Raw genomic sequence first — 18461 nt, 5'->3', positions numbered from 1 at the left:
TTCAGTGTATCATCAAAGATAAGGATTTTATTTTTCTTAAAAATGTCATTATCACAGCTAAAATAAATTAATAGTAATTCCTTAAATTACAAATATCTAGTCAATGTTCAAATCTCCAGCTGTCTCATGTTATAAATTTGCTTGAATCAGGACCCAAGTAAGGCCCATATAGTTTGATTTTTCGTATTTGTCCCTTAAACATCCTCTAAGTCTTAGTTTACGATTTTAAAAAAATATCATGTTGAACTCATGGACTTAAACATATTGATATATTTCTATCCACTGCACTTGTTAGCTTCACTGATACTCCAATTGTCCTGTCTTTGGCAGGACAATGGGATGAACATTAGACGGGCCCCTGAGACCCAGCGGTCACTGGGAGCATCTCTGCTTTCTGATGGGACAAGATGTCCCAGTCTCACCTTCTCATCTCCTGACCAGGATCTGGAATCAGCCTTTTCTCCAGCGACTCTTAAATTCCTTTTAGAGGAAATGTTACCTTTGGAGACCACAATATGGGCACCAAGGAATATAACTGTTCTAAAGGCAACTTCTATACAAACAGAAGAAACAACTCTCATGACCTTTCTAAGCCTTTGATGGGATTTCTAGGTGTGCAGTGAACATAAACCCTGGTATCCCCAACGATTCAAATCATATAATCTTTTAGAAATATTTGTCCCCTTTTATATCAAGTAATAAGAACCAACTTCAGATGTAGTTTGTGAACATCTGGTTACTGTCAGACACATTTGGTAGCACACACTGAAAACACAATCATTTGCTTGGTTTACGTTTTGACAGCAGTCCTATCCAGCTTCACACTTGAGTTGTGATTACTACACAGTGACGACTCAGTGCTCTATCATCAGACCTACTCGGTGACTACCCTAATTCTAACCTCATATATATTGATTACTAGTGAAACTCAACAAGGAAGCTGGAGAGCTCTTTTGCTATAAAAGTGAAAAGATGTAAATACATCAAAAAAAATTTTTAAAGCACATCAAGAAAATTTTTAAAAAAGTATCACATCATTAATATATTAACATCAATATATATGTATATTGAACAGATTAAGTGACAGCATGACTAGAGTATTAAGTAAAGTTGAGTTGCAATGGCTAAAAAGCTTCATGTTGTTATAGCACATAATATAAAAAAGCAATACAAACTATAATTAATAAATACAATGCTAAATTTTATAGACTAATTATCTCAGGAAGTAATTTATCAAAACAGCTGAAAAATGGCAATACCACAGATGATGCTAGAAGCAGCAGTTTCAGTGTAAGATTTTGAAGCATTTCCTATGTCTAGACACATTTCAAAATAATGCATATTTCTTAGTTATCTCCTTTACACTTTTAGAAAACAAGAAAAGTAAACATTCTCATGGAGTGCTTAGCCTTAAATCAATATACATAATAGTGCATCAAATTAATACAATGGGCCATTTCTAATTACCATTAATTTGTCTTCTAAAAGATCAAATTCCACAAATTTCAATTTACTTTTAATTAACTCAGTAGTTTCCCTAATTGTCAACAAACTAAGGTTCCTTTTAAATCTAAGCCAAACAGTAACGTTGGGATGTATAAGAATTCAATTTTTACAGTTTTAATCTTGAGGATTAAAATGGCTAGATTTAACCTAGATTAGTCTGACACTTCATGAAAACAAAAGCAAAATTATTTGTGTTTTTACCAGTAACTATACTTTCCAGAACCACCTATAGCTCCTTTTATCACCAATAACACATACATTCTTTAATGCTGACTAATCCTTCCGGGATCCAGGAGCCCTAAGTGTCTGACTTTCTACCTGTGAGAACACTGGGAATCAGATCTTTAAAATTTTTGTTTTATTTCATATTGCTTAATTCATCATAAAAGTTTTTAAAATCATGTGTACTTTATAGTCTTCCTCCAAAACAATGTCACTAATGTGTCCTCAGAGGAATTTCAGATCTAGGTTATTACATCTTATGTAATGCAGTCACTTGAAGGAGAGTGTCCATGCATAAAAGCTTTCACACTGAGTTAGTAAGAAAACTCAAATAAACTCAATATCTTACTCTCCTCTACTGAACTAACGTGACAAGTAAGATTTACTTTTTAATAAGACAGGCTCTCCAGTCGACTTAGCTCATGTATTTGTGGTATTATCACTCCTATCAACTCAGCATGCTACTGCTCAGTTATGGAAGGCCTGGCTGCTTCACTTCGGACACAAATATTTGATTAAAGTACCTCTAATGATGTCTGAAAGCATACATTAATTTGCTTCACTTTCAAGCAATAGGAAAATTTAAGTGAAGAGATGAAACATGTTTTCCAAATTTTTAGGGTGAGTAGAGACGAGGACAAACGTTAGAGTTTGTGACTCCCAGTAAGTGCTCCCCTCAACTGCGCATGATGCTTCTGTTACAAAAGTCATATTTTGAACTTTAGAGTGACTGCACAAGCTCTAAAAAGCACCCTAGCCTATGCTCACTTCACACAATAAGGCCAATTCAGAGTTCTGACCTCACCCACAACTTACCATGTTGAATCATGTAGTGCAAAATTTGTTCAATTACTGACACCACATAGCTAGCATCTTGTAAAACCGGCAAGTAAGTATTCTCAGATGAAAACACCTCAAGCATTCTCATTGGAAGTGCAACATTCAAACTGTCATCACTACAGTTTTGCAGTAACCTGTAAAAATGAAAAAAAGTATTCACATACTGGATGGCAAATGTCACCAAAAGTTTCCTCAAATTACTCATTCACTATGGTGTTTGAGCCACTCTTTTCTAACCCTAGAATATCTCTGAAAATAGGCACAACTCAAAGATAGACAAGAAAATAATCAAACATTCTGTCATTCACACTTTTTTTGTAAGTCCTTATTATGTGTCAAACAACATGTTGGCTCTGGGTTTATAGAAACAAAAAATAGACAATCATAGAGGGAGAAACAGACAAGAAAAAGGGAAGATCACAAATGCCGTGTGAGAGTGTTATAACCCACAGATTATACCAAGAGAAGCTGCACCTAATTCAACTCAGACAAGGATCTCCTTCAAGGACACCTTCAAGACTTTCCATGCCTGCAATATCCCCAAAGTAGAACAGTTAATATATTTCTCATCTTAAGTCTTCTATCATTTTGACTAAAGATTCCCTTCTTACTATGAGAATTATAGGCAGAAGGGAAGGCTTAGCTGTCACAAAATTAGGTCTTATTTAAAAACAATGTCTTTTCTTAAAATCAACTTTATAAAGATATAATTTACATGCAATAATATGCACTCATTTAAAGTAGGCGATACAATGAGTTTTGACACATTACACCACAAGGAAGATACTGAACACATCCCTCATCCCCAGGATTTCCTCTTGGCCCTCTCTAGTCAATTACTCCCTCCAACTCCCCAACCCCCAACCAATTTTTTCTGTCACTAAAGATTAGTTTGTATAAGGAATTATACAGTATGTACTCATTAATGTCTAGATTCTTTTTTGTTTATTTTTTTTTAATTTTTTTAATTTAATTTTTTAAAATTTTTTGTTTATTGCAGTAACACTGGTTTATAACACTGTATAAATTTCAGGTGTACATCATTATACTTCTATTTCTGCATAGATTACATCATGTTCACCACCCAAATACTAATTACAACCCATCACCACCCACATGTGCTGAATTATCCCTTTCACCCTCCTCCCTCCCCTCTTCTCCTCTGGTAACCACCAATCCAAACTCTGTCTCTATGTGTTTGTTCGTTGTTGTTATTATCTACTACTTAATGAGGGAAATCATACGGTATTTGACCTTCTCCCTCTGATTTATTTCACTTTGCATAATACTCTCAATGTCCATCCGTGTTGTCACAAATGGCTGGATTTCATCGTTTCTTACGGCTGAGTAGTATTCCATTGTGTATATATACCACATCTTCTTTATCCATTCATCCCTTGATGAGCACTTAGGTTGCTTCCAAGTCTTGGCTGTTGTGAATAATGCTGCAATGAACACAGGGGTGCATGTATCTTTACGCATTGGTGTTTTCAAGTTCTTTGGACAAATACCCAGCAGTGGAATAGCTGGATCATATGGTAGTTCTATCCTTAATTATTTGAGGAATCTCCATACTGTTTTCCATAGTGGGTGTACCAGTTTGAACTCCCACCAGCAGTGTATGAGAGCTCCCTTCTCTCCACATCCTCTCTAACACATGTTGTTTCCTGTCTTGTTAATTATAGCCATTCTGACGGGCGTGAGGTGATATCTCATTGTAGTTTTGATTTGCATTTCCCTGATAGTTAATAATGTTGAACATCTTTCCATGTGTCTGTTGGCCATCTGTCTATCTTCTTCGGAGAAATGTCTGTTCAGGTCTTTTGCCCATTTTTTCACTGGGTTGTTAGTTTTTTTGTTGTTGAGATGCATGAGTTCTTTATATATTTTGGAGATTAACCCCTTATCAGATGTGTGGTTTGCAAATATCTTCTCCCAATTGGTAGGTTGTTTTTTTGTTTTGCTGATGGTTTCCTTTGCTGTGCAGAAGCTTTTAAGTTTGATGTAGTCCCATTTGTTTATTTTTTCTATTGTTTCTCTTGCCTGGTCAGACATGGTACTTGAAAATATGTTGCTAAGACCGATGTCGAAGAGGGTACTGCCTATGTTTTCTTCTAGAAGTTTCATAGTTTCAGGTCTTACATTCAAGTCTTTAATCCATTTTGACTTAATTTTTGTGTATGGTGTAAGGTAAGGGTCTACTTTCATTTTTTTGCATGTGGCTATCCAGTTTTCCCAACACCATTTGTTGAAGAGACTTTCTTTTCTGCATTGTATGTTCTTGACTCCTTTGTCAAAGATTAGCTGTCCATAGATGTTTGGGTTTATTTCTGGGCTTTCGATTCTATTCCATTGATCTGTGTGTCTGTTTTTGTGCCAGTACCATGCTGTTTTGGTTACTATAGCTTTGTAGTATATTTTGAAATCAGGGAGTGTGATACCTCCAGCTTTGTTCTTTTTTCTCAGGATTCCTGTAGCTAGTCGCGGTCTTTTGTTGTTCCATACAAATTTTAGGATTCTTTGTTCTATTTCTGTGAAAAGTGTTGTTGGAACTTTGATAGGGATTGCATTGAATCTATAGATTGCTTTAGGAAGTATGGACATCTTACCTATGTTAATTCTTCCAATCCAAGAGCACGGAATATCTTTCCATTTCTTTGTGTCTTTCTCAATTTCTTTCAGCAATGTTTTATAGTTTTCGGTGTACAGATCTTTCACCTCTTTGGTTAAGTTTATTCCCAGGTATTTTATTCTTTTTGTTGCAATTGTAAATGGGATTGTATTCTTAATTTCTCTTTCTGCTACTTCGTTGTTAATGCATAGAAATGCAACTGATTTTTGTATGTTGATTTTGTATCCTGCAACTTTACCGTATTCGTTTATTAGTTCTAAAAGTTTTTTGGTGGATTCTTTAGGGTTTTCTATATATAAAATCATGTCATCTGCAAATAGTGCGAGTTTCACTTCTTCCTTTCCAATTTGGATTCCTTTTATTTCTTCTTCTTGCCTGATTGCTCTGGCTAGGACTTCCAGTACTATGTTAAATAGGAATGGTGAGAGTGGGATTCTTGTCTGGTTCCTGTTCTTAGAGGGATAGCTTTCAGTCTTTCACCATTGAGGATGATATTAGCTGTGGGTTTGTCATATATGGCCTTTATTATGTTGAGGTACTTTCCTTTTATACCCATTTTATTCAGAGTTTTTATCATAAATGGCTACTGTATCTTGTCAAATGCTTTCTCTGCATCTATTGAGATGATCATGTGATTTTTATTCATTTTATTAATGTGGTGTATTACGTTGACTGATTTGCGAATGTTGAACCATCCCTGCATACCTGGAATAAATCCCACTTGATCATGGTGTATAATCTTTTTAACGTCTTGTTGTATGCGATTTGCTAGTATTTTGTTGAGGATTTTTGCATCGATGTTCATCAGTGATATTGGACTGTAATTTTCTTTTTTTTGTGTTGTCCTTGTCTGGTTTTGGTATCAGGGTAATGTCAGCTTCACAGAATGAGTTAGGGAGCCTCCCCGCCTCCTCAATTTTTTGGAAGAGTTTGAGAAGGATAGGTATTAAGTCTTCTTTGAATGTTTGGTAGAATTCACCAGGGAAGCCATCTGGTCCTGGACTTTTATTTTTGAGGAGGTTTTGATTACTGTTTCGATCTCCTTACTGGTGATTGGTCTATTCAAATTCTCCATTTCTTCTTGATCCAGTTTTGGAAGGTTGTATGATTCTAAGAATTTATCCATTTCTTCCAGATTGTCGAATTGGTTGGCATATAGCTTTTCATAGTAGTCTCTTATAATCTTTTGTATTTCTGAGGTGTCTGTTGTAATTTCTCCTCTTTCATTTCTGATTTTACTTATTTGTGCCTTCTCTCTTTTTTTCTTGGTGAGTCTAGCTAAAGGTTTGTCAATTTTGTTGATCTTTTCAAAGAACCAGCTCTTGGTTTTATTAATTTTTTCTATTGTTTTTTTGGTCTCTATTTCATTTATTTCTGCTCTGATTTTTATTATTTCCCTTCTTGTACTGATTTTGGGCTTTGTTTGTTCTTCTTTTTCCAGTTCCTTTAGGTGCATTGTTAGATTGTTTGAGATTTTTCTTGTTTGTTGAGATAGGCCTGTATTGCTATAAACTTCCCTCTTAGAACCGCTTTTGCTGTATCCCATAAATTCTGGCATGTCGTATTTTCATTTTCATTTGTCTCCAGGTATTTTTGGATTTCTCCTTTGATTTCTTTGTTGACGCAATCGTTGTTCAGTAGCATTTTGTTTAATCTCCATGTATTTGTGGCTTTTCTGGTTTTCTTCCTATAGTTGATTTCTAGTTTCATACCGCTGTGGTCAGAAAAGATGCTTGGTATTATTTCAATCTTCTTAAATTTATGGAGACTTGTTTTGTGGCCTAATATGTGATCAATCCTGGAGAATGTTCCATGTGCATTTGAAAAGAACGTGTATTCTTCAGTTTTTGGATGGAATGCTCTGTATATATCTACTAGGTCCGTCTGTTCTAGTGTGTCATTTAAGGCCGATGATTCTTTATTGATCTTCTGGTTGGATGATCTATCCATTGGTGTAAGTGGAGTGTTAAAGTCCCCTACTATTATTGTGTTACTGTCTATTTCTCTTTTTATGTCTGTTAATAATTGCTTTATATATTTAGGTGCACCTACATTGGGTGCGTAGATATTTACAAGTGTTATATCCTCTTGTTGGACTTTTCCCTCGATCATTATGTAATGCCCTTGTCTCTTTTTACAGTTTTTGTTTTAAAGTCTATTTTGTCTGATATGAGTACTGCTACCCCAGCTTTCTTTTCATTGTCATTTGCGTGGAGTATCTTTTTCCATCCTTTCACTTTCAGTTTGTGAGTGTCTTGAGGTCTGAAGTGTGTCTCTTATATGCAGCATATATATGGGTCTTGTTGTTTTATCCAATCAGCCACCCTATGCCTTTTAATTGGAACATTTAGTCCATTGACGTTTAAAGTAGCTATTGATAAGTATGTACTTACTGCCATTTTCAAACTTTTTTTTTTTTTCTCAGTGTTTTAGTGGTCCTTCCCTGTTCCTTTCTCCTTCTATACAGAATTGATGGTCTCTTTAGTTTTACCTCTGTCTGAAAGCTCTACTCTTTAACTCCCCTCCTCCCTCATTTTATGTTTTTGATATCATATCTAACCTCTTTTTTGTGCATTTGTATCCATTACCCTCTTATCATGGAAACAGATAATTTTTCCTATTTGTGGTCTTCTTGTTTCCCCTTAAATCAGTCCCTTCAACATTTCCTGTAGCACTGGTTTCTTGGTGACAAACTCCTTTAATTTTTGCTTGCCTGGGAAATTTTTGATCTCTCCTTCCATTTTGAATGATAACCTTGCTGGGTAGAGTATTCTTGGCTGTAAGTTTTCTCCTTTTAGCACTTTAAATATATCATGCCACTCTCTTCTAGCCTGTAAGGTTTCTGCTGAGAAGTCAGCTGATAGCCTTTTGGGGTTTCCTTTGTATGTAACTTGTCTTTCTCTTGCGGCTTTTAGGATTCTCTCTTTATCTTTAATTCTGGACATTTTGATTATGATGTGTCTTGGTGTGGGCCTCTTTGGGTTTATCTTGTTTGGTGCTCTCTGTGCTTCCTGTACCTGGATATCTGTTTCCTTCCTTAGGTTAGGGAAGTTTTCATCTACTATTTCTTGAAATAGATTCTCTTCCCCTTTGTCTCGCTCTTCTCCTTCCGGGACACCTATAACACGGATGTTAGTGTGCTTGATATTGTCCCAGAGGTCCCTTAGACTGTCCTTACTCTTTTTAATTCTTTTCTCTTTTACCTGTTCAGCTTGGGTAATTTCTTCTAGTCTTTCATCCAGCTCGCAGATCTGTTCTTCTGTATCCTCTACTCTGCATTTGAGTCCCTCTAGTGAATTTTTCATTTCCAGTACTGTATTCTTCATTTCTGATTGGTTCTTTTTTATATCTTCCATTTCTTTGTTGATATTCTCACTGAGTTCATCTATTCTTCTCCCCAGATCAGTGAACATCCTTAACACTCTCTGTTTGAACTCTCTGTTGGGTAGGTTGCTCATTTCTGTTTCACTTAGTTCCTTTTCTGGGGTTTTGTCCTGTTCCCTTACTTGGAATGTATTCCTTTGCCTCCTCATTTTGCCTCTTTCCCTGTGCTTGTGTCTACGTATTAGGTAGGTCAGCTACGTCTCCTGCTCTTGGATAGGTGACCTTATATAAGTGATACCTTAGCAGGCCTGCAGTGTGCTTCCCTCAGTTCTCAATGTTCCAGGGGTGACCCCTATGTGGGCTACATGTGTCCTTCTGTTGTGGCCTGTTTGCTCTCCCTGTAGGCGCCCAGGAGGCCGAGTTATGCTCCTGGCCAGCTGTTGCAATGCTCAGCTGCTTGTAGTTGTTGCGGGCCCTTCAGTCTCTTTATCGGGTGTGGGGAGCCCCAGCACAGTTGGCTGCAAGTTCTAATACCACATTTGTGTTGCAGTATTTCTTTTAAGTGAGTAGGCCCCCAGCGTGGCAGGTTGTTACACTCAGGGGCTTACAAATGCTATAAGCCTCCAGCCTTTAGGTTTCTTGTCAGCTCTCTGAGGATTGCAGCTGGGTGGGGCTGGCCTCAGGCAGGGGAGCACTCAATTGTTTCAGGCTTTGGAAGGTGCGGCAAACCCCCTATGTGGGTCTTTGAGAAGAACAAGTCTTCTGCAGCTGACAAGCCCTGCCACCCACAGGTCCACACACACAGTCAACACAGTCCTGCCCCGTGTGCGTGCCCCGACCTCCTGAAGTGGACCCAGTCTCTCCATGGTGGGAGCCCCACACACTTCACCACTGCCCCACACTCTCCACCCGCTTCTTGTGCATGCCCTGCCCCACTGAAGTGGGCTCAGTTGACAGGCTGCAGAGAATCCAGTCACCAATCTATGCGGGCCCACAAGTTTCCTGAGGGCTTGTTGTTGGATGGGGCCAGTCTCTAGGGTGGGCTGCCTGCCCTGGCTGAGCTGGATTAAATCAGTGCTCTAGTGGGTGGGGCAGACCTGGGCTAGCAGGCCCCAGGGAGAACTCCAATGGCGTCTGTGTCAGCACGCCCACACCAGGCCACAGCAATGGCCACCGCCAATGTCCCAGTCCCTGGAGAGGTCTCATCTCTCACTGCAATGCACTCAGATAATATCTAGATTCTTACACTAAGCATCTTTCAGAGATTCATCCAATAAGTGTCAAAAACTTGGTCCTTTTTATTGCTAGCAGGATTCCACAGCATGGAAATACCACATTTTGTCTATCTATTCACATGTTGATGGACATTTGGGTTATTTCCAGTCTTTTGCTATTATAAATAAAGTTGTTATGAACATTCAAGGATAAGCCTTTGTGTGGACCTACGTTTCATTTCTCTTGGGTAAATTCCTAGGTGTGGAATCACTAGGTCACATGGTAGCTACATATTTAACTTTATAAGAAACCACAAAACTTGTAACAGCAGTATATGAGCGTGCCAGTTGCTCAATATCCTTAACACTTGGTATTAATACTTTTAAAAATTTTAGCCATTCTAATGGGTGTGTAATTGTACTTCACTGTGATTTGAGTTTGTATTTCCCTGATTATTTATGATGCTGAATATCTTTTCGTACTTACTGATCATTCATATGTCTCATTTTTAAAAGTGCTCAAATCTTTTACCCAATCTTTTAACTGGGTTGTTTCTTGAAAATATGAATAAACTATCCTTGTTCCCATCCAAGGCCAAATCCTATAGCCCTCCAACTACACTCAGAGGCATTGTGTCAGCAAGTCTTTCTCCTGCAATTTTCCCTCTCATACTGGATCATCAACAAGCATGCTATTAATTTTTAAGTTAATCTCTACATCCCACTGCCCTTAACAACTACTATTCCATGTCTCTGCTCCCTCTGCAGAACTCCTCATTATTTATAATTCCTCTTAAATCTGATTTAATCAGACCTTCCCCCACCACTGTGCTCATCAAAGTCACCAATGGTATTACTATCGGGAAAAATTGCCAAAGACTGTGGAATAGGCAAAAAAAAAGATCACTGGGTGGTCTGTCCAGCTCACTCATTGGGTTACCTCCTCTACCTTGTCTTCCACTAGGCTACTTTACAACTCTGGAGAGGTAGAAGACAACTTTCAGAAAACCAATAGGAACCTTTCCCATACAGAGCTATACAAATTATTCCTGTTCCTGGCAATGCAAAAGGTTTTTGTCAGATACAGAATATAAATTCCTGTAAGGTAAGTCCTCATTTGAATCATTTGTAACATCTTACTGGTTCCCTCATTAATTAATGGGTTAAATAAAATCACTGACACATTCTTATGGGAGTCCTGCTTTTACTTTTGGAAAATAATATTGAACATTAATAACTCAATGATCAATTCTCTGATTTCATCTATGCTGGTGACCTCCCCCACTGCACCCATCTGCCCTCCTCCCCTGTGCTTTCTTTACCTGGATGCCAGGGCCTTGGACTCCTTTCTCTACAACCTCCGAATGTGGCGGTGCCCCAGGGATCAGTCTTTGGTTCTCTTCTCTTTCTACACAATTCACTTCATCTCATCCATGTTTATGTTCCCTAGTATTTAAAACCACCTCATCCTCCTAAATGCTCAAACCAAAACTGGTATCCACCCTTGACTCCTCATTATTTGAAATCCTACATGCAGCCTGTTGGTAAAGCCCGTGGACTCTACCAGAATCCAACCAACTCATGTCACTCCCACTGCCATCACCATGGCCCACCACCATTTATTGGCTGGGTTACTGCTGTCTCTAACTGATCCCTGTTTCTGCTACTACTCCCCTGCAGTCCATTTTCAACACACTAGTCTCAGCTCTATTAAAACATAAATTAGAGGTGTGGAGGTGGGAGGAGCTATTTCAGATTAAAAGATCTAGGAGACATCAAAGGTAATGTGTGGTCAATTAGATTCTGGGAGGGAGGGAGGGAGAGAGGGCGAAAAGGAGGGAGGGAGGAAGGAAGGAAGGAAAACAGCTATAAAATATATTTTGAAAACAAAATTTGAAAATGGGTATTAAAATGACCAACATGAGCCATTTCTGAGTGAAGGGGGACTATCACTAGGACTGTTAAACCAGACTGGTCACTCTAGTGTTAGTTAATATTATTCTCAACCATTTTTATAGGTGTAATAATGGAACTGTGGTATGTAGGAGTGTCCTTTTGGGAGACGGATGCTGAAGTATTTAGTGAGTGGAATGTCACTGTTACTTGGAAATGATTCAGCAAACTGTTAACAGTGGTCAACAAGGTTAAAAACTGTTGACTGTAGATGGCAGGCAAATGAGCACTTACTGTACCACTTTTCTACTCTTTTCTGTTAGAAAATTTCGTAAACATTACAAGAGTTAGGGAAGAAAGAAAATTCAGGTCATGTCACTCTTTGCTCAAACTCTCCTTTGGCTTCCCTGCTGTCTCAGTATGAAAGCCAAAGTCCTACAGAAAATCCCTTCCCTGTCCGATAACCTGTCTGCTCTCTCACCCCGTCCCCGTTCCCATCCCCGTCCCCTTGTGCACTCCCAGTACACCAGGCAGACTCTGATACCTGCACAGCCAGTTTCACCCCTCCCTCCTAGTCACCTTCTCAAGGACACCTTCCCTCTCTAACGTCTCTCAGGTCAACCCACTCTCCCCAAATTTCACATCCCCCTGTCTTCCCTTTTTCCTCCTTAACACTTAGCATTTATCTTTTCTGTATAAAGACATTTATATTTTACTTATTTATGTTTATTCTCAGTCTCCCAGATGAGCTATAAGCTCCAAGTGGGCAGGACCCTTCTCTGCCTTGTCACAGCCCTATCCCAGTGCTGAGAACTGGGCGGAGCACTTAGTAGGAACTGGTTGGCCAACCCCAACGTTGTCCCTAATGGATGCTCACTTAAGAAGAAATATAAGTAATGTTAATATTCATTAGCTTTTAAAAATTATCTTTATTTTCAAAATAAATTTACTTTAAGTAGATAAGTAGCTGTTTACAACCACTGTTAGTATTACATAAAAATGACACAGAAAATGTATACCTTAAGAGTTGTGCTAGATGCCAACTACGATCCCTGTACCATTAGGTCTTGCGAGCCCATAACACCTTGAAATGCAGTGTCCAAGGAAAGGAAAAGATAGCTTGAAGGATTGAGGTGACTAGCAGACCATTTTCTTTTGAGTAGAGGTTACCCATCAGTCCAACCATCCAGAGTACTGAAGCACTGGACCTGGGAGGACCTGTCTCATCCAACATTCCTCACTTTACAATTAAGGAAAAGCAGATCCAGTAACTCACATCAGGCCCCTAAGCCGGCAAGCCACAGACAGTACTAGAATCCAGATCTTCTGACCTCTACACTTCAATACTGCACTGATCCAAATTCCACTAATCCTCAAGTTATGTGGCATCAACTTCCATGTTACCTAGTGATTCAAGTATTTTATACATAATGAGGTACATGATCTTCTTAATGTAAAACCCTACTTTTCTAGCTCTTAAAAACTTATCTTGGGGCCGGCCCCATGGCTTAGCGGTTAAGTGCGCGTGCTCTGCTACTGGCGGCCCGGGTTCGGATCCCAGGCGCGTACCAACGCACCGCTTCTCCAGCCATGCTGAGGCCGCATCCCACATACAGCAACTAGAAAGATGTGCAACTATGACATACAACTATCTACTGGTGCTTTGGGGAAAAAAAAAGAGGAGGATTGGCAATAGATGTTAGCTCAGAGCCAGTCTTCCTCAGCAAAAAGAGGAGGATTAGCATGAATGTGAGCTCGGGGCTGATCTTCCTCACAGAAAAAACAAACAAACAAAACAAACTTATCTCGAATTCCTACGGACATGAAAAGATCTTTAAGAGCAGAAGCAAGCACACACACTCTTTCTCTGATAACTTGCCAAAGCACCTAAAATTCAATGTCCTACACATGGCAGATAAGATTGTTGGCTTATTACTATCACGCACTTGACATAAAATTTCTCATGTTACCCTTTTAATTTCACTTTGGTAAAACTTCACTCTTCAGCAAAAAGAACCAGATTCCTTTGAGGAAATAGCCCCAAGCCTGGGCTTCCAGGAGAAGTATAAGTTGAGCCCAGGATATTTTGTGGTCACAGAAAGCAAAGATGCTCTCAAACAACTAAGGGGACCACGTCAAAAGGACACAGGAGCTCCTTAAAGAGCTCCCTCCACCTAAACATGACCATCAAAAAGAATAATTTACTATCATATATTATATTTGTAAAAATATATGGGGGCTTACTGAGACTGAAGAGAAAAGGAAGAAGGGTCTTCTTCACAAACAAAATAATGCCAACTAACAGTGAAGAAACAACAGAATTAGAAAAATCACCATTTTACAAACCATGGATGTTACAACTGATTCAGGCATAGATCATCAATCAACAAATGCTAAAATCACTGGATGAAAGGTAGTATCCACATAATACCAAATTACCATCCCGTAGACTACTGCTAATGACAAAGAAAAAAAATGTACCTTCACAACAGAGAGAAAGTAGTTTCCACCTTCACTTAGCCTCACTAATAAGGGTCTATACCTCAGTATGTCTCTCTCCACTTGATGCAATATGACTCTCACATGACCTGCTATGAAACATTCTTGTTAAAAATGTTTAAATTGAATCAAATAAAGCCTCCATATCAGTGGCTCTCACTGGGGGCAACATTTGGCAGTGTCTGGAGACATGTTTGGTTAAGAGTAGGTAGAGGGTAGGGATGCTGCCAAACATCCTACAATGCACAGGACCGCATCCATAACAGAGAATGGTCCAGCCTAAAATGTCAAAAGGACAAGGCTGAAAAACTTTCCTCTAGACCTGACTTCCAGTTTATAGGAAACACAGGAGGTAAAGGAATAAGTGAAACGAATGGATCCTAGGATCATTAAAACAAACAAAAAGATATTTTTGAGATAAGTGAGGAAATCTGAATATGGAGTGTATAATACATGATATTAGAGAATTACTGTTAATTATCTGAGATGTGAAAACAGCATGATTGTATCAGAGAATGTGCCATTCCTAGGAGACATCTCGTGACTTGGGGTGAAGCATCATGATGTTTGCATCTTACTTTCAAGTGCTTCAGAAAAACAACATGTACGCGTGGACAGAAAGAAAGCACATGTGGCACAATGTTAGCTTTTGAATCTAGGTGGAGGGTATAAATGGACTCTTTCAACTTTTCTGGTGTTAGAAATTTTTCAAAACAAAAAGTTGGGAAAAAAATGGAGAAATTACATTTTGATATATCATCTATTAAAATTGCTTACTAAAGGAGTATCTTCAAAAGTACGCTAGGTGTGCACCAACTACAACCCGTGGGCCAGACCAGCCAAGACTGTGTATGGCTCTTGAGTGAAGGGTGCTCCTTACATATTTAAAGGGAAAAAAAGAGAATAAAGTATATATAACAGAGATAACAGGTGGCCCACAAACCTTAAAATACTTGCTATCTAGGCATTTACAGAAAAAGTTTGCTGACTCCTGCTTTAGAGAATAAATGTATAAAATGTGTTTTTCAAAGTAAAAATTTCCCCAAGAAATACAAGGGGTTAGGAAAAAAGAACTCTTGGGAGTTGTGATCCTTTGGGTTCTCTCTCTTCTAACAGGTTCTCCACTCCCATCTTTAGTCCAGCTTAGTATTTTGGAAAAGTCACTTAAAAAGGCCTAGTTTTGATCACAATCCTCAATAAACTTTACTACCTGCAGCTTCCAGAAAATTAACGAAATTACATTGAAGGCTCAGAATCACTTTAAAATTTTGTTACTGTGCAGACATAAGCAATTTTTTAAAAAATGGTAAAGATGTTAACTTGCTCTTTCAGTCAGGTACAACAGCTCCCATCACTTAAATGTGGTGTTTTATAGACTGAATCCAAGAAAGTCATGGGAGTGACTTATTCTAAGTTCATACATAAAGCATAACGAGCCTGATGAAAGGCCTATTCTAAAGAGCCTGTATTTTGGCAGACACCCTTGGCAAACTGAGTCATTCTCACAGCAGAGTCCTCTCAATTGGCCAATCCATCACTAGTAACCAGGATGTCTGACATTTGACAAGATAATTCCAGGGCATACTTGAAAAAAAAATGTCATCTGGAAGGTATTTATATCTACGTTTTAATTTCTACAGGCCAGAATCACCAGAAGTGAAATTTGTAACACACAGAATATTTCAGAGTCTCAAAAAAAGGGAAACCACAGTCTCAGAAAATGAAAACCAAAAGGCGTTCCTCTAGACAGTCAAAGTGATGACCACCTTATATAAGTTGCTGACATCAATGGGCTTTACCTGCAACAGAGGCTCATCAACCTCTTTATTTGAAACAAGCATGTAAGTCTCTCAGACCCGTCCAACTGCTGGACAAACAGAGAGCTGTGTTTAATTAAGTTCTGATACAGCCATATCTGAAACAGCAAAACATACAAATTACAACTCTCGATCCACAAAAAGCTAATTCTTTACTAAATTACATCACATTCCAAATGTCTTTAAGTGGGAAATAGATACTTACTTAAAACATGATAACAAGTGAACCTTCTAAGTCAGATTTTACTTAGTAGTATACACATTTTCAATTTTCCATCTTAAAATAGCACATTAGTATTAAGCTAAATTACTAAATTTATTATTAAAACAAAGTACACATAAAACTCATGTAAATCTGAAACAGTTCATTTGCAAAAATCAGCAGTCCATAATAAAAATATATGAGAAACACAATATTAATCATAAGTTACACAGGATATCTGTTTCTTCTTTTTACCTTTTTCCTCTTTTGGATACTCCCCTTCCCTAACTTCATGAAATTCTGGTAGAAAAGGCAATCATATGGCCCCACGATTCCCCATAAATGGTCAGGGTGTAACATGTAAGGTGACGGATGTGTTACTTAACTAGATGGGAGGAATCCTTTCACAATGTTTACATATGTCAAATCATCACAGTGTGTACTTTAAATATCTTTCAATTCTATTTGCCAATTATACCTCAATATAGCTGAGGGAAAAAAAAAGAAAAAGGTCAGCTATGTGTCCGGGCTGACCGGAACTCCCCATTCTCCTGGACACGACTGGTCAACGAGTTCAGCAATGTTGGGTTAGGTTTCTGTCTAACTTGCATCCGGGAGGCCTGACTATCTAGTATGGACATAGCTGCCATAAATGGTTTTGAAAACTCAATACCTAACAAGAAATCTCTTCTACTTTCTTACTATATTTTTATAAAACAGACTGTTATTTGTTCATTTCATAAGGCCCATTTAGAACCAGTTAAAATTAAGATAGCTTCTTAAGTGTGCCACATAACCTTTCCTTTGCCTGTTATCTTTAAGGACTTTCTGCTTTTACAGTAACACTTATGGATATAAAATGTTATCAAACAATTAAAATACTAATGCAAAAGCATTTTGCATAACAAATTAGGGTATGTCCTAAATTGGGTAGAAATAACTCTGTGAGCCACTCAAAATACTAATTTGCCTACACACACGCTTTCTTCCTGAGGTGTCTGGGGCTGCCTTGTCCATCTTTTCTCAGGAACCAATTGGATACAAATACTTTCTGCCCTTTCTGACATGTAGTTCATTCTAAAATTTGTACTATCTATTAACAAATAAAAATAGGACATACAGTAACCAAACACTATAAACATCTAAAGGGCAATTGTAGGAATTATAAGAATAAGGCTGTAAATATATTAATCAAGTAGTCATGTTTCAAGTTGTTTAGGAAATTTTACTTGAACACTTCTGGACTGGATTTTGATACTGTATTTTACAACCTTGACAAATGTACCGATATCATCCAAAATGTTCTGGTATCACTACATTAAACATTTACTTTGCTTAACTTTTTGTTGTTGTTGCTATTATTTACTAAATGTAGACGAGTAAAGTTTTAAAAACTTTCCTTCTTATTTATCCTTTCTCAGGAAGTCAACTGAGGATGCATATCAATAAAACAAGGGAGTAAACCAAGAAAGCAAAAAGATATGAAATCAGGAAAGAGGATCTGAAACCGAAGCAAAGCAAAAGGCTTTCCCAGGATAACGGCAGGCCTGGGACAAGAAGTTCCTGGGATGGAGGAGGAACAGCTCCAGGGGAAAAAGAGCCTCAGATTACCTGACATCGCTCATCACGGAAAACTGTACTGAGAAGCATTTTACAGCACTGTTGGAAGGTGGAAGAAGACTTTATCAAGAGATTCAAAGAAAATTAAACAAAAGTGAGGCAATTATTAACTTCAGAATAATTCAAGAAAACCATACACAAAAGAAGATATAATCGTAGTACACAATTTTAGCAGAGACCATATTTAAAGTCATAACAATAAAATAAATAAAGGGCGGAGGTGAGGAAGGGATAGCCATATATTCTTTGTTTTGCAGAGAGTATCTTAGAAAAACTATCAAAAGTGGTGTTACACTTGCTCCTAGAATGGGAATTAGGGAACCCAAAGACTGGGGCAGGAGACTTTCTCCCCACACAGGATTAATTAATTATTCTTGCATTTTTGTTTGCAAACTGAATAAACATTTAGGTTCACTTTTGTTACATTAACCAGGTTTGACGATATTTCATTCTGTTCAGGGTTTCAGAATCTGCACCTGAGCAATTTGCTCTGTTTCGGCTTGAGACCTGGAGTCAAACGCACACATTCAGCTCCAAGCCTTTCACCACGGCTGCTGAAGCAGGGCTGTGCAGCTGCACCACGTTTAGAAACCACACGGGGCGTAATGATCAGGCCTTACACATGGAGCACGGCAAGAGCATCTCCTAAGGAAAGTGGTGCTCTGGAGAGACATAAACGACTGAAGCCCACA

The 18461-nt window shown here is 38.2% G+C and overlaps 1 protein-coding gene across 2 annotated transcripts in view; it reads right to left on the bottom strand.

Annotated features, from left to right (window-relative positions):
• UBE3C (ubiquitin protein ligase E3C) overlaps nt 1-18461 on the bottom strand; it is a 140788-nt gene that overhangs the window by 86241 nt on the left and 36086 nt on the right. The window contains exons 5-6 of one of the 2 annotated variants that reach the window (XM_087433750.1): nt 15930-16045; nt 2545-2702 (exon numbers count right to left, since the gene is read on the bottom strand). In XM_087433750.1, coding sequence (XP_087289876.1) covers nt 2545-2702; nt 15930-16045 — 274 coding nt within the window. The remainder of the gene's footprint in view (nt 1-2544; nt 2703-15929; nt 16046-18461) is intronic. The other variant, XM_087433758.1, reaches the window with a different exon arrangement.

The sequence above is a fragment of the Ceratotherium simum genome, chromosome 1 (assembly GCF_057802395.1).
Source record: "Ceratotherium simum simum isolate JZ-2026a chromosome 1, ASM5780239v1, whole genome shotgun sequence".
NCBI classification, from domain to species: domain Eukaryota; kingdom Metazoa; phylum Chordata; class Mammalia; order Perissodactyla; family Rhinocerotidae; genus Ceratotherium; species Ceratotherium simum.
This window is presented reverse-complemented; position numbering and strand designations above follow the sequence as displayed.